At 43.6% G+C, this 26,185-nt stretch overlaps 1 protein-coding gene across 2 annotated transcripts in view; it reads left to right on the top strand.

Annotated features, from left to right (window-relative positions):
* Positions 1-26,185, top strand: part of Agps (alkyldihydroxyacetonephosphate synthase) — a 161,979-nt gene that overhangs the window by 101,893 nt on the left and 33,901 nt on the right. The window contains exons 2-4 of one of the 2 annotated variants that reach the window (XM_075702720.1): positions 19,324-19,416; positions 20,591-20,681; positions 23,920-23,997. In XM_075702720.1, the coding sequence (XP_075558835.1) occupies positions 19,324-19,416; positions 20,591-20,681; positions 23,920-23,997 (262 nt within the window). The remainder of the gene's footprint in view (positions 1-19,323; positions 19,417-20,590; positions 20,682-23,919; positions 23,998-26,185) is intronic. The other variant, XM_075702721.1, reaches the window with a different exon arrangement.

Here is a 26,185-nt window from a genome sequence, read left to right as displayed (position 1 = left end):
TGTTTGTACTAATCACCACTCCTCTCTGTAATGCCTCCGGGCCTTGAGAGTATGACAATAAATAAATAAATAAATAGTGTTGTGGTGCATTTTTCACCTTGGCAAGTGAAAATGCACCACAAATGCACCATAGTGTTGTGGTGCATTTTTCACCTTGGCAAGTGAAAATGCACCACAACACCACAAATGCACCATAGTGTTGTGGTGCATTTTTCACCTTGGCAAGTGAAAATGCACCACAACACCACAAATGCACCATAGTGTTGTGGTGCATTTTTCACCTTGGCAAGTGAAAATGCACCACAACACCACAAATGCACCATAGTGTTGTGGTGCATTTTTCACCTTGGCAAGTGAAAATGCACCACAACACCACAAATGCACCATAGTGTTGTGGTGCATTTTTCACCTTGGTAAGTGAAAATGCTCCACAACACCACAAATGCACCATAGTGTTGTGGTGCATTTTTCACCTTGGCAAGTGAAAATGCTCCACAACACCACAAATGCACCATAGTGTTGTGGTGCATTTTTCACCTTGGCAAGTGAAAATGCACCACAACACCACAAATGCACCATAGTGTTGTGGTGCATTTTTCACCTTGGCAAGTGAAAATGCACCACAACACCACAAATGCACCATAGTGTTGTGGTGCATTTTTCACCTTGGCAAGTGAAAATGCACCACAACACCACAAATGCACCATAGTGTTGTGGTGCATTTTTCACCTTGGCAAGTGAAAATGCACCACAACACCACAAATGCACCATAGTGTTGTGGTGCATTTTTCACCTTGGCAAGTGAAAATGCACCACAACACCACAAATGCACCATAGTGTTGTGGTGCATTTTTCACCTTGGCAAGTGAAAATGCACCACAACACCACAAATGCACCATAGTGTTGTGGTGCATTTTTCACCTTGGCAAGTGAAAATGCACCACAACACCACAAATGCACCATAGTGTTGTGGTGCATTTTTCACCTTGGCAAGTGAAAATGCACCACAACACCACAAATGCACCATAGTGTTGTGGTGCATTTTTCACCTTGGCAAGTGAAAATGCACCACAACACCACAAATGCACCATAGTGTTGTGGTGCATTTTTCACCTTGGCAAGTGAAAATGCTCCACAACACCACAAATGCACCATAGTGTTGTGGTGCATTTTTCACCTTGGCAAGTGAAAATGCACCACAACACCACAAATGCACCATAGTGTTGTGGTGCATTTTTCACCTTGGCAAGTGAAAATGCACCACAACACCACAAATGCACCATAGTGTTGTGGTGCATTTTTCACCTTGGCAAGTGAAAATGCACCACAACACCACAAATGCACCATAGTGTTGTGGTGCATTTTTCACCTTGGCAAGTGAAGATGCACCACAACACCACAAATGCACCATAGTGTTGTGGTGCATTTTTCACTTTGGCAAGTGAAAATGCACCACAACACCACAAATGCACCATAGTGTTGTGGTGCATTTTTCACCTTGGCAAGTGAAAATGCACCACAACACCACAAATGCACCATAGTGTTGTGGTGGATTTTTCACTTTGGCAAGTGAAAATGCACCACAACACCACAAATGCACCATAGTGTTGTGGTGCATTTTCACCTTGGCAAGTGAAAATGCACCACAACACCACAAATGCACCATAGTGTTGTGGTGCATTTTTCACCTTGGCAAGTGAAAATGCTCCACAACACCACAAATGCATTTTTCTGTCGTCGACACGTGCAGTGCAGATATTGTTATCCTGACAGAGACATGGCTTTCTAGCAAAATTGAAGACCGTGAAATTTTGGAATGCCAGGGTGTTTACCGTTTCTATCGACATGATCGTGATGTGCGGTGTGGTGGCGGTGTACATATCGGTGTTCGTGATTCGATTACCGCTGCTGCAATTGAGCTTGCGTCGCCATTAGAGCTAGTGTACACGCGCGTAGGCTTCGAACGCAAAAATTTTATCATTTGCGTCGTTTACAGGCCCCCTTCCTCACCTAACACATTTTGTTCAGACCTTCACGATGCCTTAAATAGTTTAATTTTACGGTTCCCTTCCACGCCACTAATACTCCTTGGGGACTATAACTTTCCTGGCATTAACTGGCATACTGATCCCCCTTCAACCCAAGAGTGTTGTTCTGAATATTCCGAATTCATCAGCCTTTGCCTCGATTTTAACCTGCACCAGCTTGTCCTGAAGCCTACTCGATGTTCTGCACACTCGGCTAATATCCTAGATTTAATCCTTACTACATCCCCGGAATTTGTTTCGCCCCTAACTTACCTACCGGGTATTAGCGATCATTGTATAATCCAGTGTAATTTGATGTTAACCATCCCATCTGCTAATTCGTCGAAAGTTATACGTGATTACAAAAATGCTGATTTTGCCGCAATTAATAACGAACTAGAAACTTTCATCACTGACTACATTCCAAGTTTCCACACTCGATCGGTTGAAGAAAACTGGTCAATATTCAAAGAGAAAGCCAACTCCTTAATTAACCGGTACATCCCGCAAAAACGTATTTATTCTAATTCTCGCGCACCCTGGTTCAACTCGCGTCTTAAACGTTTACTGAACAAAAAGAAAAGGCTTTTCCGACGAGCAAAATTAACTGGCAATCATGATCGTTGGAATGCTTACACACTAGCACTGAGCGACTACAAGAATGCTGTAGCAGAGTCCAAAACAACATTTTATGAGCACACGTTGCCTTCTTTTTTGAAAGACAACCCACAGAAATTTTGGAGTGTGGTCAACGGTAAAAAATCTAGTGCCATTGAGCTGTGTGACCTTAACAACGAACCTGTCGATCGGAGTGTATGTTGTGAAGTGTTGAATGACGCGTTCACCTCTGTATTTTCGGATTCTGTGCTGTGCGCAAGCGCTGTTTTTCCTGATGTGCATTATTTTCCAATGCTTCCTATTACCATTGACTTTGATGGCGTTGTAAAGTTGATACAGACCTCAAAAGTTTCTGCATGCAGTGGAGTAGATGGTATCAACACGAAATTTCTTAAGGGAACTATTACTTATTCATCTATAATTCTGAGCGAAATCTTTGCTCAGTCACTTCAAACCGCCATCCTTCCGAATGATTGGAAGGCAGGGATGGTGATTCCCGTACATAAGTCTGGCAGTCGGTACTCCCCACTTAATTACAGACCTATATCCCTAACCAGCGTTCCCTGCAAATTAATGGAGCACATAATTTACTCACACCTGGTTTCATTTCTCGAGTCAAACCTATTTTTTACCCCCTACCAACATGGATTTAGAAAATACTATTCCTGCGAAACACAGCTTTTGTCATTCACTAATGATTTATTAAAGGCGATGGATGCTAACATTATTATTGACTGCATTTTTTAGACTTCGCCAAAGCATTCGATACTGTTTCACACGAATTATTTTTAACCAAATTAAGTAACCTCAACATTGATCCTAACGTGCTTGCTTGGATCAAGTGTTTTTTGTCTAACCGTTCCCAATTTGTTTATGCTAACGAATACTTCTCTTCCACTGGTCGAGTAACCTCCGGTGTACCGCAAGGCTCGGTTCTAGGACCATTATTATTTCTAATTTATATTAATGACCTCCCAGACCAAATTAAATCATCAATTAAGTTATTCGCCGATGACTGTGTTCTCTATCGTGTCATTTCTAACTCTGGCGACTGCGACACTCTTCAATCAGACATTGGCATAGTAACATCATGGTGTGCTAGATCCCAAATGAAGCTCAATTCTAATAAATGTAAGGCGATGCGTGTGTCCCGTGTTGTAAGAAATACCACCCTTCCTGCGTACAATATTAACAATATACCTGTAGAAAATGTATCATCATATAAATATCTTGGTATCTACATTACGCACAATCTTACATGGAATATTCATATAAATTACATTTACGGTAACGCTAATCGCATGCTTGGGTTTTTACGGCGTAATTTTTCATCGGCATCTGTAGCTGTCAAGTTATTTCTGTACAAATCCTTAGTGAGGCCTAAACTTGAATATGCATGCTCCATTTTCGACCCTTCTACTCTAAAGCTAAAGAACACCATCGAATCCATTCAAAACCGAGCTGCTCGTTTTATTCTTTCGAATTATTCTCGTCATGCAAGTGTCTCATCAATGAAACTAACCCTTGACTTGCCTAACCTAGAGTTACGTCGTAAATACTTTCGCCTATGCCTTTTTCACAAGATCTATTACTCTAACGAAACACTTATGGATGAACTAATCTCCCCTCCATCATACATATCGTCACGCACGGATCATCGTTTTAAGGTTGAAGTCCCAACTTGTCGCACGAACGTTTATTTTGATTCCTTTATACCAAGAACGACGAATGACTGGAACCGCCTGCCTGCCTCCGTCACTGCCATTTCTGACGCCACAAACTTCAAGAATATTGTTAACGAATATGTTTGTACTAATCACCACTCCTCTCTGTAATGCCTCCGGGCCTTGAGAGCATGACAATAAATAAATAAATAAATAAATAGTGTTGTGGTGCATTTTTCACCTTGGCAAGTGAAAATGCACCTCAACACCACAAATGCACCATAGTGTTGTGGTGCATTTTTCACCTTGGCAAGTGAAAATGCACCACAACACCACAAATGCACCATAGTGTTGCGGTGCATTTTTCACCTTGGCAAGTGAAAATGCACCACAACACCACAAATACACCATAGTGTTGCGGTGCATTTTTCACCTTGGCAAGTGAAAATGCACCACAAATGCACCATAGTGTTGTGGTGCATTTTTCACCTTGGCAAGTGAAAATGCACCACAACACCAGAAATGCACCATAGTGTTGTGGTGCATTTTCACCTTGGCAAGTGAAAATGCACCACAACACCACAAATGCACCATAGTGTTGTGGTGCATTTTTCACCTTGGCAAGTGAAAATGCACCACAACACCACAAATGCACCATAGTGTTGTGGTGCATTTTTCACCTTGGCAAGTGAAAATGCACCACAACACCACAAATGCACCATAGTGTTGTGGTGCATTTTTCACCTTGGCAAGTGAAAATGCTCCACAACACCACAAATGCACCATAGTGTTGTGGTGCATTTTTCACCTTGGCAAGTGAAAATGCACCACAACACCACAAATGCACCATAGTGTTGTGGTGCATTTTTCACCTTGGCAAGTGAAAATGCACCACAACACCACAAATGCACCATAGTGTTGTGGTGCATTTTTCACCTTGGCAAGTGAAAATGCACCACAACACCACAAATGCACCATAGTGTTGTGGTGCATTTTTCACCTTGGCAAGTGAAAATGCACCACAACACCACAAATGCACCATAGTGTTGTGGTGCATTTTTCACCTTGGCAAGTGAAGATGCACCACAACACCACAAATGCACCATAGTGTTGTGGTGCATTTTTCACTTTGGCAAGTGAAAATGCACCACAACATCACAAATGCACCATAGTGTTGTGGTGCATTTTTCACCTTGGCAAGTGAAAATGCACCACAACACCACAAATGCACCATAGTGTTGTGGTGGATTTTTCACTTTGGCAAGTGAAAATGCACCACAACACCACAAATGCACCATAGTGTTGTGGTGCATTTTCACCTTGGCAAGTGAAAATGCACCACAACACCACAAATGCACCATAGTGTTGTGGTGCATTTTTCACCTTGGCAAGTGAAAATGCTCCACAACACCACAAATGCATTTTTCTGTCGTCGACACGTGCAGTGCAGATATTGTTATCCTGACAGAGACATGGCTTTCTAGCAAAATTGAAGACCGTGAAATTTTGGAATGCCAGGGTGTTTACCGTTTCTATCGACATGATCGTGATGTGCGGTGTGGTGGCGGTGTACATATCGGTGTTCGTGATTCGATTACCGCTGCTGCAATTGACCTTGCGTCGCCATTAGAGCTAGTGTACCCGCGCGTAGGCTTCGAACGCAAAAATTTTATCATTTGCGTCGTTTACAGGCCCCCTTCCTCACCTAACACATTTTGTTCAGACCTTCACGATGCCTTAAATAGTTTAATTTTACGGTTCCCTTCCACGCCACTAATACTCCTTGGGGACTTTAACTTTCCTGGCATTAACTGGCATACTGATCCCCCTTCAACCCAAGAGTGTTGTTCTGAATATTCCGAATTCATCAGCCTTTGCCTCGATTTTAACCTGCACCAGCTTGTCCTGAAGCCTACTCGATGTTCTGCACACTCGGCTAATATCCTAGATTTAATCCTTACTACATCCCCGGAATTTGTTTCGCCCCTAACTTACCTACCGGGTATTAGCGATCATTGTATAATCCAGTGTAATTTGATGTTAACCATCCCATCTGTTAATTCGTCGAAAGTTATACGTGATTACAAAAATGCTGATTTTGCCGCAATTAATAACGAACTAGAAACTTTCATCACTGACTACATTCCAAGTTTCCACACTCGATCGGTTGAAGAAAACTGGTCAATATTCAAAGAGAAAGCCAACTCCTTAATTAACCGGTACATCCCGCAAAAACGTATTTATTCTAATTCTCGCGCACCCTGGTTCAACTCGCGTCTTAAACGTTTACTGAACAAAAAGAAAAGGCTTTTCCGACGAGCAAAATTAACTGGCAATCATGATCGTTGGAATGCTTACACACTAGCACTGAGCGACTACAAGAATGCTGTAGCAGAGTCCAAAACAACATTTTATGAGCACACGTTGCCTTCTTTTTTGAAAGACAACCCACAGAAATTTTGGAGTGTGGTCAACGGTAAAAAATCTAGTGCCATTGAGCTGTGTGACCTTAACAACGAACCTGTCGATCGGAGTGTCTGTTGTGAAGTGTTGAATGACGCGTTCACCTCTGTATTTTCGGATTCTGTGCTGTGCGCAAGCGCTGTTTTTCCTGATGTGCATTATTTTCCAATGCTTCCTATTACCATTGACTTTGATGGCGTTGTAAAGTTGATACAGACCTCAAAAGTTTCTGCATGCAGTGGAGTAGATGGTATCAACACGAAATTTCTTAAGGGAACTATTACTTATTCATCTATAATTCTGAGCGAAATCTTTGCTCAGTCACTTCAAACCGCCATCCTTCCGAATGATTGGAAGGCAGGGATGGTGATTCCCGTACATAAGTCTGGCAGTCGGTACTCCCCACTTAATTACAGACCTATATCCCTAACCAGCGTTCCCTGCAAATTAATGGAGCACATAATTTACTCACACCTGGTTTCATTTCTCGAGTCAAACCTATTTTTTACCCCCTACCAACATGGATTTAGAAAATACTATTCCTGCGAAACACAGCTTTTGTCATTCACTAATGATTTATTCCAGGCGATGGATGCTAACATTATTATTGACTGCATTTTTTAGACTTCGCCAAAGCATTCGATACTGTTTCACACGAATTACTTTTAACCAAATTAAGTAACCTCAACATTGATCCTAACGTGCTTGCTTGGATCAAGTGTTTTTTGTCTAACCGTTCCCAATTTGTTTATGCTAACGAATACTTCTCTTCCACTGGTCGAGTAACCTCCGGTGTACCGCAAGGCTCGGTTCTAGGACCATTATTATTTCTAATTTATATTAATGACCTCCCAGACCAAATTAAATCATCAATTAAGTTATTCGCCGATGACTGTGTTCTCTATCGTGTCATTTCTAACTCTGGCGACTGCGACACTCTTCAATCAGACATTGGCATAGTAACATCATGGTGTGCTAGATCCCAAATGAAGCTCAATTCTAATAAATGTAAGGCGATGCGTGTGTCCCGTATTGTAAGAAATACCACCCTTCCTACGTACAATATTAACAACATACCTGTAGAAAATGTATCATCATATAAATATCTTGGTATCTACATTACGCACAATCTTACATGGAATATTCATATAAATTACATTTACGGTAACGCTAATCGCATGCTTGGGTTTTTACGGCGTAATTTTTCATCGGCATCTGTAGCTGTCAAGTTATTTCTGTACAAATCCTTAGTGAGGCCTAAACTTGAATATGCATGCTCCATTTTCGACCCTTCTACTCTAAAGCTAAAGAACACCATCGAATCCATTCAAAACCGAGCTGCTCGTTTTATTCTTTCGAATTATTCTCGTCATGCAAGTGTCTCATCAATGAAACTAACCCTTGACTTGCCTAACCTAGAGTTACGTCGTAAATACTTTCGCCTATGCCTTTTTCACAAGATCTATTACTCTAACGAAACACTTAAGGATGAACTAATCTCCCCTCCATCATACATATCGTCACGCACGGATCATCGTTTTAAGGTTGAAGTCCCAACTTGTCGCACGAACGTTTATTTTGATTCCTTTATACCAAGAACGACGAATGACTGGAACCGCCTGCCTGCCTCCGTCACTGCCATTTCTGACGCCACAAACTTCAAGAATATTGTTAACGAATATGTTTGTACTAATCACCACTCCTCTCTGTAATGCCTCCGGGCCTTGAGAGCATGACAATAAATAAATAAATAAATAAATAGTGTTGTGGTGCATTTTTCACCTTGGCAAGTGAAAATGCACCACAACACCACAAATGCACCATAGTGTTGCGGTGCATTTTTCACCTTGGCAAGTGAAAATGCACCACAACACCACAAATGCACCATAGTGTTGCGGTGCATTTTTCACCTTGGCAAGTGAAAATGCACCACAACACCACAAATACACCATAGTGTTGCGGTGCATTTTTCACCTTGGCAAGTGAAAATGCACCACAAATGCACCATAGTGGTGTGGTGCATTTTTCACCTTGGCAAGTGAAAATGCACCACAACACCAGAAATGCACCATAGTGTTGTGGTGCATTTTTCACCTTGGCAAGTGAAAATGCACCACAAATGCACCATAGTGTTGTGGTGCATTTTCACCTTGGCAAGTGAAAATGCACCACAACACCACAAATGCACCATAGTGTTGTGGTGCATTTTTCACCTTGGCAAGTGAAAATGCACCACAACACCACAAATGCACCATAGTGTTGTGGTGCATTTTTCACCTTGGCAAGTGAAAATGCACCACAACACCACAAATGCACCATAGTGTTGTGGTGCATTTTTCACCTTGGCAAGTGAAAATGCACCACAACACCACAAATGCACCATAGTGTTGTGGTGCATTTTCACCTTGGCAAGTGAAAATGCACCACAACACCACAAATGCACCATAGTGTTGTGGTGCATTTTTCACCTTGGCAAGTGAAAATGCACCACAACACCACAAATGCACCATAGTGTTGTGGTGCATTTTTCACCTTGGCAAGTGAAAATGCACCACAACACCACAAATGCACCATAGTGTTGTGGTGCATTTTTCACCTTGGCAAGTGAAAATGCACCACAACACCACAAATGCACCATAGTGTTGTGGTGCATTTTTCACCTTGGCAAGTGAAAATGCACCACAACACCACAAATGCACCATAGTGTTGTGGTGCATTTTTCACCTTGGCAAGTGAAAATGCACCACAACACCACAAATGCACCATAGTGTTGTGGTGCATTTTTCACCTTGGCAAGTGAAGATGCACCACAACACCACAAATGCACCATAGTGTTGTGGTGCATTTTTCACTTTGGCAAGTGAAAATGCACCACAACACCACAAATGCACCATAGTGTTGTGGTGCATTTTTCACTTTGGCAAGTGAAAATGCACCACAACACCACAAATGCACCATAGTGTTGTGGTGCATTTTCACCTTGGCAAGTGAAAATGCACCACAACACCACAAATGCACCATAGTGTTGTGGTGCATTTTTCACCTTGGCAAGTGAAAATGCTCCACAACACCACAAATGCATTTTTCTGTCGTCGACACGTGCAGTGCAGATATTGTTATCCTGACAGAGACATGGCTTTCTAGCAAAATTGAAGACCGTGAAATTTTGGAATGTCAGGGTGTTTACCGTTTCTATCGACATGATCGTGATGTGCGGTGTGGTGGCGGTGTACTTATCGGTGTTCGTGATTCGATTACCGCTGCTGCAATTGAGCTTGCGTCGCCATTAGAGCTAGTGTGCACGCGCGTAGGCTTCGAACGCAAAAATTTTATCATTTGCGTCGTTTACAGGCCCCCTTCCTCACCTAACACATTTTGTTCAGACCTTCACGATGCCTTAAATAGTTTAATTTTACGGTTCCCTTCCACGCCATTAATACTCCTTGGGGACTTTAACTTTCCTGGCATTAACTGGCATACTGATCCCCCTTCAACCCAAGAGTGTTGTTCTGAATATTCCGAATTCATCAGCCTTTGCCTCGATTTTAACCTGCACCAGCTTGTCCTGAAGCCTACTCGATGTTCTGCACACTCGGCTAATATCCTAGATTTAATCCTTACTACATCCCCGGAATTTGTTTCGCCCCTAACTTACCTACCGGGTATTAGCGATCATTGTATAATCCAGTGTAATTTGATGTTAACCATCCCATCTGTTAATTCGTCGAAAGTTATACGTGATTACAAAAATGCTGATTTTGCCGCAATTAATAACGAACTAGAAACTTTCATCACTGACTACATTCCAAGTTTCCACACTCGATCGGTTGAAGAAAACTGGTCAATATTCAAAGAGAAAGCCAACTCCTTAATTAACCGGTACATCCCGCAAAAACGTATTTATTCTAATTCTCGCGCACCCTGGTTCAACTCGCGTCTTAAACGTTTACTGAACAAAAAGAAAAGGCTTTTCCGACGAGCAAAATTAACTGGCAATCATGATCGTTGGAATGCTTACACACTAGCACTGAGCGACTACAAGAATGCTGTAGCAGAGTCCAAAACAACATTTTATGAGCACACGTTGCCTTCTTTTTTGAAAGACAACCCACAGAAATTTTGGAGTGTGGTCAACGGTAAAAAATCTAGTGCCATTGAGCTGTGTGACCTTAACAACGAACCTGTCGATCGGAGTGTCTGTTGTGAAGTGTTGAATGACGCGTTCATCTCTGTATTTTCGGATTCTGTGCTGTGCGCAAGCGCTGTTTTTCCTGATGTGCATTATTTTCCAATGCTTCCTATTACCATTGACTTTGATGGCGTTGTAAAGTTGATACAGACCTCAAAAGTTTCTGCATGCAGTGGAGTAGATGGTATCAACACGAAATTTCTTAAGGGAACTATTACTTATTCATCTATAATTCTGAGCGAAATCTTTGCTCAGTCACTTCAAACCACCATCCTTCCGAATGATTGGAAGGCAGGGATGGTGATTCCCGTACATAAGTCTGGCAGTCGGTACTCCCCACTTAATTACAGACCTATATCCCTAACCAGCGTTCCCTGCAAATTAATGGAGCACATAATTTACTCACACCTGGTTTCATTTCTCGAGTCAAACCTATTTTTACCCCCTACCAACATGGATTTAGAAAATACTATTCCTGCGAAACACAGCTTTTGTCATTCACTAATGATTTATTCCAGGCGATGGATGCTAACATTATTATTGACTGCATTTTTTTAGACTTCGCCAAAGCATTCGATACTGTTTCACACGAATTACTTTTAACCAAATTAAGTAACCTCAACATTGATCCTAACGTGCTTGCTTGGATCAAGTGTTTTTTGTCTAACCGTTCCCAATTTGTTTATGCTAACGAATACTTCTCTTCCACTGGTCGAGTAACCTCCGGTGTACCGCAAGGCTCGGTTCTAGGACCATTATTATTTCTAATTTATATTAATGACCTCCCAGACCAAATTAAATCATCAATTAAGTTATTCGCCGATGACTGTGTTCTCTATCGTGTCATTTCTAACTCTGGCGACTGCGACACTCTTCAATCAGACATTGGCATAGTAACATCATGGTGTGCTAGATCCCAAATGAAGCTCAATTCTAATAAATGTAAGGCGATGCGTGTGTCCCGTGTTGTAAGAAATACCACCTTTCCTACGTACAATATTAACAACATACCTGTAGAAAATGTATCATCATATAAATATCTTGGTATCTACATTACGCACAATCTTACATGGAATATTCATATAAATTACATTTACGGTAACGCTAATCGCATGCTTGGGTTTCTACGGCGTAATTTTTCATCGGCATCTGTAGCTGTCAAGTTATTTCTGTACAAATCCTTAGTGAGGCCTAAACTTGAATATGCATGCTCCATTTTCGACCCTTCTACTCTAAAGCTAAAGAACACCATCGAATCCATTCAAAACCGAGCTGCTCGTTTTATTCTTTCGAATTATTCTCGTCATGCAAGTGTCTCATCAATGAAACTAACCCTTGACTTGCCGAACCTAGAGTTACGTCGTAAATACTTTCGCCTATGCCTTTTTCACAAGATCTATTACTCTAACGAAACACTTAAGGATGAACTAATCTCCCCTCCATCATACATATCGTCACGCACGGATCATCGTTTTAAGGTTGAAGTCCCAACTTGTCGCACGAACGTTTATTTTGATTCCTTTATACCAAGAACGACGAATGACTGGAACCGCCTCCCTGCCTCCGTCACTGCCATTTCTGACGCCACAAACTTCAAGAATATTGTTAACGAATATGTTTGTACTAATCACCACTCCTCTCTGTAATGCCTCCGGGCCTTGAGAGTATGACAATAAATAAATAAATAAATAAATAGTGTTGTGGTGCATTTTTCACCTTGGCAAGTGAAAATGCACCACAAATGCACCATAGTGTTGTGGTGCATTTTTCACCTTGGCAAGTGAAAATGCACCACAAATGCACCATAGTGTTGTGGTGCATTTTTCACCTTGGCAAGTGAAAATGCTCCACAACACCACAAATGCACCATAGTGTTGTGGTGCATTTTTCACCTTGGCAAGTGAAAATGCTCCACAACACCACAAATGCACCATAGTGTTGTGGTGCATTTTTCACCTTGGCAAGTGAAAATGCACCACAACACCACAAATGCACCATAGTGTTGTGGTGCATTTTTCACCTTGGCAAGTGAAAATGCACCACAACACCACAAATGCACCATAGTGTTGTGGTGCATTTTTCACCTTGGCAAGTGAAAATGCACCACAACACCACAAATGCACCATAGTGTTGTGGTGCATTTTTCACCTTGGCAAGTGAAAATGCACCACAACACCACAAATGCACCATAGTGTTGTGGTGCATTTTTCACCTTGGCAAGTGAAAATGCTCCACAACACCACAAATGCACCATAGTGTTGTGGTGCATTTTTCACCTTGGCAAGTGAAAATGCTCCACAACACCACAAATGCACCATAGTGTTGTGGTGCATTTTTCACCTTGGCAAGTGAAAATGCACCACAACACCACAAATGCACCATAGTGTTGTGGTGCATTTTTCACCTTGGCAAGTGAAAATGCACCACAACACCACAAATGCACCATAGTGTTGTGGTGCATTTTTCACCTTGGCAAGTGAAAATGCACCACAACACCACAAATGCACCATAGTGTTGTGGTGCATTTTTCACCTTGGCAAGTGAAAATGCACCACAACACCACAAATGCACCATAGTGTTGCGGTGCATTTTTCACCTTGGCAAGTGAAAATGCACCACAACACCACAAATGCACCATAGTGTTGCGGTGCATTTTTCACCTTGGCAAGTGAAAATGCACCACAACACCACAAATGCACCATAGTGTTGCGGTGCATTTTTCACTTTGGCAAGTGAAAATGCACCACAACACCACAAATGCACCATAGTGTTGCGGTGCATTTTTCACTTTGGCAAGTGAAAATGCACCACAACACCACAAATGCACCATAGTGTTGCGGTGCATTTTTCACCTTGGCAAGTGAAAATGCACCACAACACCACATATGCACCATAGTGTTGCGGTGCATTTTTCACCTTGGCAAGTGAAAATGCACCACAACACCACAAATGCACCATAGTGTTGCGGTGCATTTTTCACCTTGGCAAGTGAAAATGCACCACAACACCACAAATGCACCATAGTGTTGTGGTGCATTTTTCACCTTGGCAAGTGAAAATGCACCACAACACCACAAATGCACCATAGTGTTGCGGTGCATTTTTCACCTTGGCAAGTGAAAATGCACCACAACACCACAAATGCACCATAGTGTTGCGGTGCATTTTTCACTTTGGCAAGTGAAAATGCACCACAACACCACAAATGCACCATAGTGTTGCGGTGCATTTTTCACCTTGGCAAGTGAAAATGCACCACAACACCACAAATGCACCATAGTGTTGCGGTGCATTTTTCACCTTGGCAAGTGAAAATGCACCACAACACCACAAATGCACCATAGTGTTGCGGTGCATTTTTCACCTTGGCAAGTGAAAATGCACCACAACACCACAAATGCACCATAGTGTTGCGGTGCATTTTTCACCTTGGCAAGTGAAAATGCACCACAACACCACAAATGCACCATAGTGTTGCGGTGCATTTTTCACCTTGGCAAGTGAAAATGCACCACAACACCACAAATGCACCATAGTGTTGCGGTGCATTTTTCACCTTGGCAAGTGAAAATGCACCACAACACCACAAATGCACCATAGTGTTGCGGTGCATTTTTCACCTTGGCAAGTGAAAATGCACCACAACACCACAAATGCACCATAGTGTTGCGGTGCATTTTTCACCTTGGCAAGTGAAAATGCACCACAACACCACAAATGCACCATAGTGTTGTGGTGCATTTTTCAGCTTGGCAAGTGAAAAGTCGCGACGCGCGTAAGCCAACCAATCCAACCAACCTTAGCTTCTCACTCGTGGTGAGTTAAGGAATGGCGTTCATTGTAACTTGCTTTAAAATATTATAACGGCCTAATCTCCTTAGTGCGTTTGAAACGTTTCTGTTTAAACCTGTGATACAGCTTTCACCAATATGTGTTAACGTTAATTGTTCAGCAAAAGGAGTTCAAAGGTACACTCCTGTGCTTTCGGTGTCGGTAGGTCGCCATGTAGCGTGAACAGGCAGACTTCTTTGTTTGGCCAGAATGTTTTTCATCGAGCATACTTTTCAGGTGGCCAGATGAGGTGATTGTAGAAAGTACGCTAGATATGAAATGGTTGGTGATCTCATACCTGACGTTCCCGTAGAAAGTTCACGTACATTCTTTAGCTTGAGAAAACTCACCGGTGAGTTTCGTCAAAAAAAAATGCTCACCAGATTGTTCGGCTGAAGAGTACGCGCTTTTTCGTGTCTCTGAGGATTCTATAAATATGGTAGAGCTATATTTACATTGGACGCTGCATGGAAGCAGACCTGCCAGAGGTTTGATGTCGTGGCTGGGTTGGCTTTGTTCTCTCATTTACTTGAAAGCCCAGTGCATCGAGTGGGTATACGTATACGGGGTGCGCGCTGCACTGTTAATTTCTTTCGTGCATTGCGCACCAGCAGAGCAGCTGAACATAACTCGTACTACGAAACTTGTGAGCGTTTGGCCGTTGTACTGCAGCTCAAAATAATGCTTTCGTTTCATCTCGCAACCGTGTAAGACCGTGCGTGTTGCCCGCATGTTCATCTTCTCTTTCTAGCGGCATTTTTTTTTTACGTCGGCTGCATACTTTGCGCATTACACAGGAACTTGTGGCTTTATTCTCGACACGCATGGTGGTTGCACGGCCGCCATTATCCGCCACGTTGACTCTCTGATTGGCTGCCGAGAGATCGCGTGTCTTGAAATCTGTGCCCGGAAACGGAAGTTTTGCAAAACGAAATTTTGCGTTTTCATCAAGATGCCGAAACATAACGTGGAGTTCCAAATTTTATCGACTAAGGCTTCTTTCTGGTCCTTGGCAGCTATATTGCGAGTTTAGTGCTTTAAAAAGAAAGTGAGCGGTAGCGTGCACAAATCCACGCAATGCATTTTCATAATAGAGAGTTTTAGAATAGGGGCCCCAAACGTTTTGGGGCGCCAAAGAAATAGCGTCGAAGCCACTGCGCATGCGCAAGACGCAAACTCCGTTTGGGTTTTGCGTTGGGAACGCTATTAGGGTGGCTAGAAGGCCCTTCTAGCCGCCCTAACGCTATTTCACCGATTTAGCGGGAGCCCAAATAGCGGCCCCAAAAGCTTTGCGTCGGCAAACATGGCGGCACCCATCGAAGCGACGGCTCTAACCTAGCACGAAACTGGGTTCGATTCGCGGTAACGTGTGAAGTTCGCATGCTAGGAGAAGTGAGTGTGGTTATCGCTTTCTCTCAACTAGCGTGTGTTATGAAGATTGACTCATTAGACGCCTCTGATTTTGAATTCGATTGTGGATTTTATGGCTCGTAGGCCTAACACGGCTAAGCTTGGCTGGTGAAGGCACGTAAAGTTGGTTTGCTCAAAACTAAGCGCAACTAATTGTTTGCTGCTTACAGAATAACCTTTAAATTGTAATTAAAGGCGAATACACGAAAGCCAGAATTTTTATTCCTATCATAAAATGGTATATTTTATTTAATTATTTCTAATAGCTTTTCTTTGACGCCGTAGTGGCGCTGTCAGCGCAAGACGCTATCGGCAAACGTAAAACCCTATTCTAAAACTCTTCACTTTTACGTGCCCCAACGCTAACACCCGCAAAGCTCTTTGGGGCCCCAAACTATTGGGGCCCCTATTCTAAAGCTCCCTAATGTGGTGGTGGTCCATGATAGCCACCGTGTCAGCTTGCCGATTGGTCGAAGGAATATCCCGTAAGGAGCGTCACAGGAAGGGTCGTTTCGTAAACGTCAATTTCACGTTGAATGACGTTGTGCTAGCTGGGTCGTCATTGCAGATATCTTCCGCCACAGTTTGTGGTGCGACAAGCCGCGCGAATTATGCTAATGAGCGGGGCCATTTACAACGGCGTTCGATAGGCGTGCGTATCGCCGCATTTTCCTCGTCGTTTGGGAGCGATGAAAATCTTTTGTTCATGACGCGTGCTCATAGCATTTGCATCGCTCTCAGGTGGTGTTGACATTTGTGGTTTGGGGCATCATTTCTGTTTAAATTAAGACTCGTTTATTTGTAATAATGTTGGTTGAACATTACAAACCTTCTGCGACTTTTTGCACTTTTCACTACTGTGTATGTATTCTTGTAATCAAGATTAATGCCTTTTCACATCACCAGAGATTATGACAACGGCGGATTCTTAATTTATGAAGATGTACGCAAGGCGGCGCCTGGGAGTTTCCTCACGTAAAGCCCCTTGATAATTTGAAAGTAGCAACACTCTCCTCCTCACGGCGCTTTCCTCCTCGATTCTCCTCGCCCGCCGGCTGCGCACGGCGCGCTTTTCCTCCTGGGCTCCCACGGACGGGCCGCAGGATTCTATGGAGGCGTGTTATTTTGGGCCAGTTGCGCGCCCCAGTGGGGTTGAAAATTTTGAGAGATGCTAATAACAGCATCGATAATGCTGGAGGCAACGTTTATGAGGAGGTTGGTTTTTTCTTAAAGCCTTATGAACGGGTTATACCGTTGTAAAGGGAGCTTTGAGGTGAGTTCTATACTACAGACAATTTTTCTACCACATGATCAGATGCTTTACTTCGTGCGTCTGATCTAGTATTGCTTGTGACACATCCTTTTGTGTGTGGCTCATTAAGCGAAAGCCTTAGACCTCTGTTTCAAGGTCCCGTTGTGAGCTACAGAAAATATCACGTGACCGAAGGAAGGCAGGAAGCGATCGATCAAAGCATGTGCAGCCGCGTATAAGAGATGATTAATGATTAGCAAAGTAATGATTGATTAGTGATTGGATTAGGATGAATTCGGGTGTATTAAGGATGATTAAAGTAGAATAAAGTCGATGAAGGTGCATTAGGGTGAATGAAGGTCTATAAAGGAGCACTAGGTTGGATTAAGGTCGATGAAGGTGGATTAGGCTGGATGAAGGTGCATTGAGGTGCATTAAGGTCGATTATAGTGGATTAAAGTGCATGAAGAAGGATATGCGTGGGTTAAGAAGGATTACGGTGCATTGAGGAGGATTATGGTAGACTAATCGGTCTTAATACTCTATGAACCCTAATTCACCTTAGTCTGCCCTAATCCACCTTAATCCTCCTTCATCCACCTTAATCCAGCTTAATACTCCCAATCCACCTCAATACAACCTAATCAACCTGCATCGCCCTAATGCACCTTAGCCTACCCTATACGGTCTTAATCCTCCTTTATCAACCCTAATCCATCATAATCCACCGTAATCCTCCTTCACCCACCTTAATCCTTATTCATGCACCTTAATCCAACTTAATCCTGCTTAATAGTCCCAATCTACCTTAATACACCCTAATTCACCTCTATCAAACCTAATCCAGCTCCATGGTCCCCAATCCACCTTAATCTACCCTAATCCATCCTAATCGGCTTTAATACTCCTTTATCAATCCTAATTCACCTTAATCCATATTATTCTTCCTTTATCCGCCTTAATCCTCCCTAATCCTTGTTCAAGCACCCTAATCGGTCTTAATACCCTTTCATCAACCCTTCACCTGCCCAACCATGCCCGATACGAAGTGCAGTGCGCGTGAAGTAATACGCGTCGAGCCGGCCGAGCTGCAGAGCCACCTTCCCTGTACTGCCGCATCGCTGTGGCAGATGGCGCCAGAGTAGCCACAAACTCGACTTTACGGAGCCTATCGCAGATTGCTTTCAAGATGCGGCCCTCGCAGCCGCTTGAGATGCAGCTGCCACCAGAGTGCGATTGATCACAGTTCATCAGTGGATGGATAAGGCGCTAAAGAGCCATAACGGCTTATAATGATCGGAACACTGTCGGCGCACTTGGGACCGCCACCTGCGCTAGTTTGCTTGCATCATTATTCATCTTTTGCTGCCACCGGCAGCAGTTCGTGTCACTGCAGCACTGTTATTTGTGCTAGTCAGAGCAAGTTTCAGGACATTCATAATGACACCGGGCTGCGTAGAGATGAGCAAGTGGCACAATGCCCTTACACATACTCAGACAACTCCTAGAGGGGTTTCCGTGTAATTTTTTTTTTCCCTCCAAATTTTGAGCTGCCAAGTTGTGGGTGCGGTTCTTACACGAGTGTGGTCTTTATACGAGTCTATACGGTAGATTTAGGTACAGGTTAACTAACCCCAAGTGGTCAGAGTTAACCCAAAGCCCTCCACTATACAGCCTCCTTCATAGCCCACTGAGCAGTTTTGGGACATGTAATCCTCCTGTAATTCGAATTTTTTAACCTTTCGTAAAGCAAAAGTAGTACAGTGCATATGTACCAAGCATAATGTAAACACTTAGTATATGTACAGACTGTGCCTGCCCAGTTTTTTTTTATGTTCGTTTATTTTATTTTATTACTCTGACATGCAGGCAGGACTTGCTGAAATGGAATGGCTGGGGATACAAAGACTCCAAGTTTGTGGTCGACAGCACCACTCACCATATTTCGTTTACAGGTGACAGGTGAGCTGGGACGGCTTTTCTTTGTGTACTATGTCGGAGTGACCTTTGCTTCTTAATACCTGCGGTGCCATTCTTTCATTATGTGACAAGTGCTTTGCTTCATTATTGGGCGTGATGCATTGGGGTTGCTCTGTTATACAGGCAGAATACTGTAAACTGTCGTTGTAACTGGCATCATTTTAAATAAATTTTATAACTTACAGTACTTCATAAAAAGCCATAGCAGAATGGGAAGCTTTTTCCAACTGTGTGGGAGCTTGTATAATGTATTCGAAGCAAACATGTGCTTGATAGGGACAACATGACAGTGGCTCAAGTCTGCTGATATCGTTTAGCTGTTCCCTCATCGGATGTTTATCATTTTTGTGATATGCTAGTCGTAGTCCCTGCATTCATAGTCTATTTGCATTCTGCCAGGTGCCGGAGTGGCCTTTGCTTTGCTCTTTGTTTCTCTAGGTTTATATGACAGAAAAAATAAGATCATCGTATAGACAGCTCCGGGCAGTCCCGTGCAAATTTGCTGCTTCAAACTTTGTACGAAGCAGAGCCTGGTCTCAAGCGCTGCTGGTGACACATTTTGCAGAGTAGCAGAGCATCAGTCCGAGCATGCCGCTTAAGCTTAATCATGGCAACGAAAAAAGAAGACCTATGCATTAAAAGCAGTGGTAGCAAAAATTGCCAGTATAATTGCAGTGCTGTTATTGCGGCATTATCATAGCAGCATGTTTATCTGTATAGCTGTTTACACAATTAATGTGAATGTGAGTAAACCCATGCACTGACATGACAAGAACATATTGGGCACTGTACAGGGTTGCCAGAGTATAAATTGTGACTGTTGAAGCAGGTACAGCACAACAAGCATGTAAGGAAAGTATGAATTAAAAGAAGCATTAAAGCACAGTTGATTACAAGTACAGTTGAGCCTCATTAGGGAGAAGTCACATCCAATGGGAAAATACTTTCAACATGTCTGATATTCGTTATATGCTCATATCAACAAGAAAATTTTTTTTTCTTTGCTATATCTGATAACTCTTTGCATCTGTTCATTATGTCAATGTTCAAGTGTAATAAAATGCCACATATTCTCTAAGCCTTACGTGGACATTCATTCATTCATACTTCATTTACTTGCTTGTTCATTTGCTTGCTCAAAACTATGGCTCAACAGATACAAGATTGGAAACAAGGTGCTGCCTCACTTCAAGGCTTGGGTCGAGTCGGCGCTGGGTGTCGACCTCAATGTCCTCATTCCGTCAAAGGTAGGGAAAGGTGTCCAAGACAGGCGAGGAGGCAGTACCAAGCACTTGCCAGTCACCTTTACTCTGCTGTCTGACATGCAGGCATTTCCTTTGTTCCCCAGGAGCCCGGCATCTTGTGTGTTTGCATCTGCACATCTTGTGCTATGTTTCACCCACTTCCATATTGATTGCACTAAGCTTTCTCTCGAAAAAAAAATGCTGCTTGTGCTTGGTTCGAGAGAAAGGTCAAACTTGAAGTCATTCTATTCTTCAGAGAGAATGCTAGATAGCTGCTGCGCCATAGTCTTGAGGCACCTGCATGGTGGAACTGCAGATGATTGGCATGTCCTTAAACAAGGCAGGTGCTGTGATGCACTCTGTTGTGAATAACATCCAGTTAGGTGCAGCATGGGTGTAAGCAAGAAGGGTACGTGAATGTTGCACTAACTCTCAGCTGCTTTTTCACTCTCTGCTTCTTCAAACAAGAGGTCTTTAGCCAGGAGATTCTTAAAACCTTTCTCCTACCTGTCTTTTGAAAAAGCTAATGTCATTAGTTTATCATATTTAACTCTTTCCTTACCGGGCCATAAGAATCGGTCAGTTTGATTTATAGCTTTTCGGTGCATTGTTAAACAGTGCCATCCAAACTCTTTCGCAAGCAACGCCATTTGCTGTATAAAATGAAGACTGTACTTTAATTTTTGGTCACATTTGCCATATCTCAGCGCATTGGGGGTGTCTGGAAAACTAAAGCTTTGACTGGAAGTACTGTAGAAATTGGCCTCCAGTGTTCCTAGCACTTCACCAATCAAACAATGCAACATGTGCCTTTTGATGTACTCGGCTACACAATTTAGAAATGGCAGCTTCAGTCAAGACAAAGGCTTCTGTCGAGTTGTCGAATTTCCAGCTTTAATGTCTACACCGCTTTAACCCCTTGAGACACTGTGTACATAATTGTGCATGCCGAGATAGTACATCAAAGCAGGGGCACTAATAGAAATGATGATCTTTAAGATGTGTCGCAAACATCTTGAATCGCTTATGAATGGACCTGTTTTGCAAGTTTGAATGGTATGTGCAAGGTGCTTTGGTAAAATGAGTTGGAAGGTAGGTGGCGAAGTCATTACTCTCAGTGTCAATATGTCGTCATGTCAAGAGGGTTCACTTCTTTTATTGTTTCTTCACAATGTCGTATATTCAGTATACATTTCAAGTGGCTGGATGGATGCTTTCCGAGTGTGCTAGACATGAAACAGTTGATGTTTCATACCGGACATTACTGTGTAGAGTTCTCGCACGAAGTCCACATTCTGTAAATTTGACAGGGCTCAATGAAAACTTTAAAATTCTTGATCCATTCTGCAGCAATACACTTTTCCTGATCCTGAAGACATAGAAAAGTGTCATGAAACTAAATTTTCACTGGACAGAATGAATCAGTGCCTGAAAGGCATAATGACGCCTCAAACATCGACCTATGTTTAGGAGTGTGCATTACTTTGATTATTATGTTCACCTAATATCAAGCACAGTTTTATTTTTATCCACAGTGGGTTGCATTTATCCATTATCATTTTGGCAGTGCATGTACATCACAGTATGAGAAATCATTCTCATTATGCACTCTTAATTCACACAAGAATGTGTAGTCAACTTCATACTGACCTTTCATAAAAGCTTGACTAGCAGTCTGATGTCTTACTTCTTGAACACCACTTGTGCAAATACCCTTATTCATTACTCTACAATGCTGCACAAAGCAGGTGAAGGCTGTAGCATCAATTGCTTACAGAGGGAAGCTTATTGGGCATGATAACAGAGTATGTAGAGGTTAGTGAATGTTCCTCAACTTGGCAACCATTGCTTCAAAAGCATAAAGAATGCAGAAAAAAAGAAACCAGACGCTTTCTGCAAGGAGTCAAAACAAGCACTCCCTTATACAGGGCAGGCACACACCCATTTTCACATTTGCGAAACCACTGCATTCCCATATAGCACGAGCATCACTAAGGCTAATAATCATGCAATTTTAGCAGTGTAAATATTTTTGGTGCAACCTAACTTGAAGAAATTGGAGGAAACCAGGACCAAGCCACATATTGTGTATTTCAGAAGATTTTTCTTGCGCTCAGCACTTTTAATAACATTCACAAATTAATTATTTTTCATTAATCCATTCTGAGATGCCTTTCTGAAATTTCACATAAGAATTCTCCAAAATTGGCCACTTCTGTTTTACTTCCATTTAAAACACCAATGCTTAGTGTGATTTTATGTATCACTTACAGTAGTGTATGTTATGAATAATATGTGTTGAAATAAAAGGATCAACTATAAAAGCAAGAAAAATGGGCTCATTTACTGGCAATAAGGAAAGAGTTAAGCAAACTTTGCCCACAAGCTCATGAGAGAAAAGTAACTATGTTTCTTAATTGAAGTATTGACAGGGAAACAAAAGGGAAATAATAGACAACTTGCCGCTGGTGGGAGCCGGACCCAAAGTTTTTGCATGATGTACGCGATGCTCTGGCAATTGTGCTATGTTGGCATCTATACCCCCATCCACTTTTCTATGTATGCTCTGGGTGTGTTAGCCAGTGTCACTCCAGGCATTATGTGGCAGATGTGGAATATTTTTTTCAACCATAGGTGTGGGCTGTGGCAGTTGGTAGAGCATCGCATGTATCACGCAGAGATTGTGGGTTCGACTCCCACCTGCCAAAAGCTATCTCTTTGTCTACTTTCATTTCCTTTTTCCATTATTAACGCTACACTTTGATAGGGGGTGTCCATGTTGTACCCCTGAGGGCAAAAAAAGCTAACCTCAAAGGCCAAGCTTTTACATGCATGTTGTTAATTTCCCTTAAGCTTTCCTTGGCTTCATTGTCTGTTGGCTTATGTGTTCATGATGCAGAAATACAGATGCACAAACAGTTTTGCATCTGTGTTTTGCGTGCCTGCCTTCTTGTACCGTAAATCTCTACCAACTTGCAGTCTATCGTCCTAGGTTTCATGCGTTTCCCTCAATGTTTCTTTGTCTTCACACGAACATGTTAATGTTTCATTGCCTTTGTGTTTGTCCTCCTTTGGTGCCCTGTGCCCCGTTGCTGCCTGCTGCATCTTGCTGTCTCCAAGCAGCAGCTTGCTTGCCGAGGCACCTCATGCTGTCTTGCACTGTGCATGCCTGCCTGCTTTTTCTTTGTGCACTGCTCTGCTCGTGGCCTCTGTCCTGCCTCCGTCCTGCATGTGCCCTCAGGAGCCCATAAAAAGCACCAAGTCCTCTCTGCAAGACTCCTCCACCGTCGCCATTAACCCTGTCCACAAGTGTGTCAGGGTAAGCTTGTCAAATGCACCTCTTGCAGCCACAGTCTTCCTGTAAAAATTTTACTTATAGCGAAGACTGGCACTGCTATCGTTCAGCTACTGTGGGAATGATGGGTAATACAAGGATTGGCCTAACCGTGATCGTGCTTGTGGCGTCAGACATTCTTGTGGCGTCATTTGTTTTGCGTTTAGCCTTCTAACATTGCGAGCAATTATTTTTCTGAAAGCATGAAGGAAATAAGTTTTTGCATGCAGGTATGATAGTTGTGAATTATTGTATTTGAGAAGAGGTTTATTGGCGGCTCCTAAGGCAAAAGTGCGGCGACCGGGAACGGCGAGACAGCCCGAAGCACTGTCCAAAAAAGGCGACAGTAATCAACAGCGCGAGCGGGGCCGAGCCGCGCGTTGGCGATGTGTCTGTGCCGCGAGGCGCGTCTTCTTCTTCACAATCTCCCCCCGGACAAAAAGAGCCATCCTGGCGCCTTAAGAATCAGGAGGCAGAGGGTTGTGGTAGGGCTTGAGACGCGAGACGTGGACAATGTCACGTCCACGCCGGCGCAAGTCTTCAGGTGGTGACAGTGGCTCGATTAGAAAATTCACCGGAGATGTTTGCTCCAAGACTCGGTAAGGCCCTTCCAATTTTGGGACGAGTTTTGAGGAAAGCCCCGGAGTCTGGAAAGGCACAGACAACCACACAAGAACGCCTGGAGCGGCGTAGGTGGTGTTCGGAAGCGTGTCGGTGCGGTTTTCTTTCTGGCGCTGCTGTTGCTCGGCCATAAAGGAGCGCGCTAGCTGGCGGCATTCTTCGGCCTGTCGGGCGACGTCGGACACAGGTAGACACTCGGAGGCGTCAGAACGGTATGGAAGGAGCGTGTCGATGGTATGCGTAGGCTGGCGGCCATACAGGAGGAAGAAAGGTGAAAATCCCGTAGTGGCCTGGATCGCGGTGTTGTACGCGAACGTGATGAATGGAAGGATGCGGTCCCAGTTACCATGATCAGATGCCACGTACATCGACAGCATGTCACCAAGTGTGCGGTTAAATCGCTCTGTGAGTCCGTTAGTCTGGGGATGGTATGCCGTGCTTGTCCGATGAATAATACGGCATTCCGAGAGCAAACTTTTGACGACTTCGGAGAGGAAGGCGCGACCTCGATCGCTGAGGAATTCTCGAGGTGCGCCGTGTCGAAGCACGAAGCGATGTAGAACGAAAAAGGCTACATCCCGTGCCGTAGCACTTGGTAAAGCAGCAGTTTCGGCGTAGCGTGTCAAGTGGTCAACAGCAACTACGATCCACCGATTGCCGTCTGGAGTCATAGGAAGCGGGCCGTATAGGTCGATGCCGACGCGATCGAAGGGTGTGGTAGGGCACGGGAGCGGCTGCAAGGCACCAGACGGGCGTAAAGGCGGCGATTTGCGGCGTTGACAGTCAAGACAGCACCGAACAAACTTTTGTACAAAATTGTACATGCCGCGCCAGTAGTAGCGGTGGCGAATTCGTTCGTACGTCTTGAAGACTCCGGCGTGGCCACACTGTGGATCGTTGTGGAAAGCGGCACATATTTGTGACCTTAAGCTGCGAGGAATCACCAGAAGCCACCGACGGCCTTCAGGAGAGTAATTGCGTCGGTGGAGCAGCTGGTCACGAATGGCAAAATGAACTGCTTGGCGTCGGAGGGTTCGGGATACAGGGATAGTCGATGATCCAGAAAGATAGTCGAAAAGAGACGCGATCCACGGGTCACGACGTTGTGCGGTGGCAAAGGAGTCCATGTCGAGAGATGAGATGGAGTGTGCGGAAGTTGTTCCGCAGGCCGAGTCTGGAGGTAAAGGTGAACGAAACAGGGCGTCGGCGTCGGAGTGTGTTCGCCCACTGCGGTATACGACGCGAATATCGTACTCCTAAATGCGTAATGCCCAACGGGCTAGGCGGCCAGTGGGATCTTTCAAGTTGGCAAGCCAACAAAGCGCGTGGTGATCTGTGACCAAGTCGAATGGGCGCCCGTACAGGTATGCTTGGAACTTGCCAAGTGCCCATACTAAGGCCAAGCACTCTTTTTCGGTCACGCTGTAATTGGCCTCAGGCTTCGTCAGCGTGCGACTCGCATAGGCGACTACGTATTCGGGGTAGCCTGGCTTTCGTTGGGCGAGGACGGCGCCGAGACCGACCCCGCTGGCATCTGTGTGTACCTCAGTCG

This window comes from Dermacentor variabilis, chromosome 8 (assembly GCF_050947875.1).
Source record: "Dermacentor variabilis isolate Ectoservices chromosome 8, ASM5094787v1, whole genome shotgun sequence".
Classification (NCBI taxonomy): domain Eukaryota; kingdom Metazoa; phylum Arthropoda; class Arachnida; order Ixodida; family Ixodidae; genus Dermacentor; species Dermacentor variabilis.
Note: the sequence above shows the minus strand (reverse complement) of the source record. Positions and strands in the feature narration are given on the sequence as shown.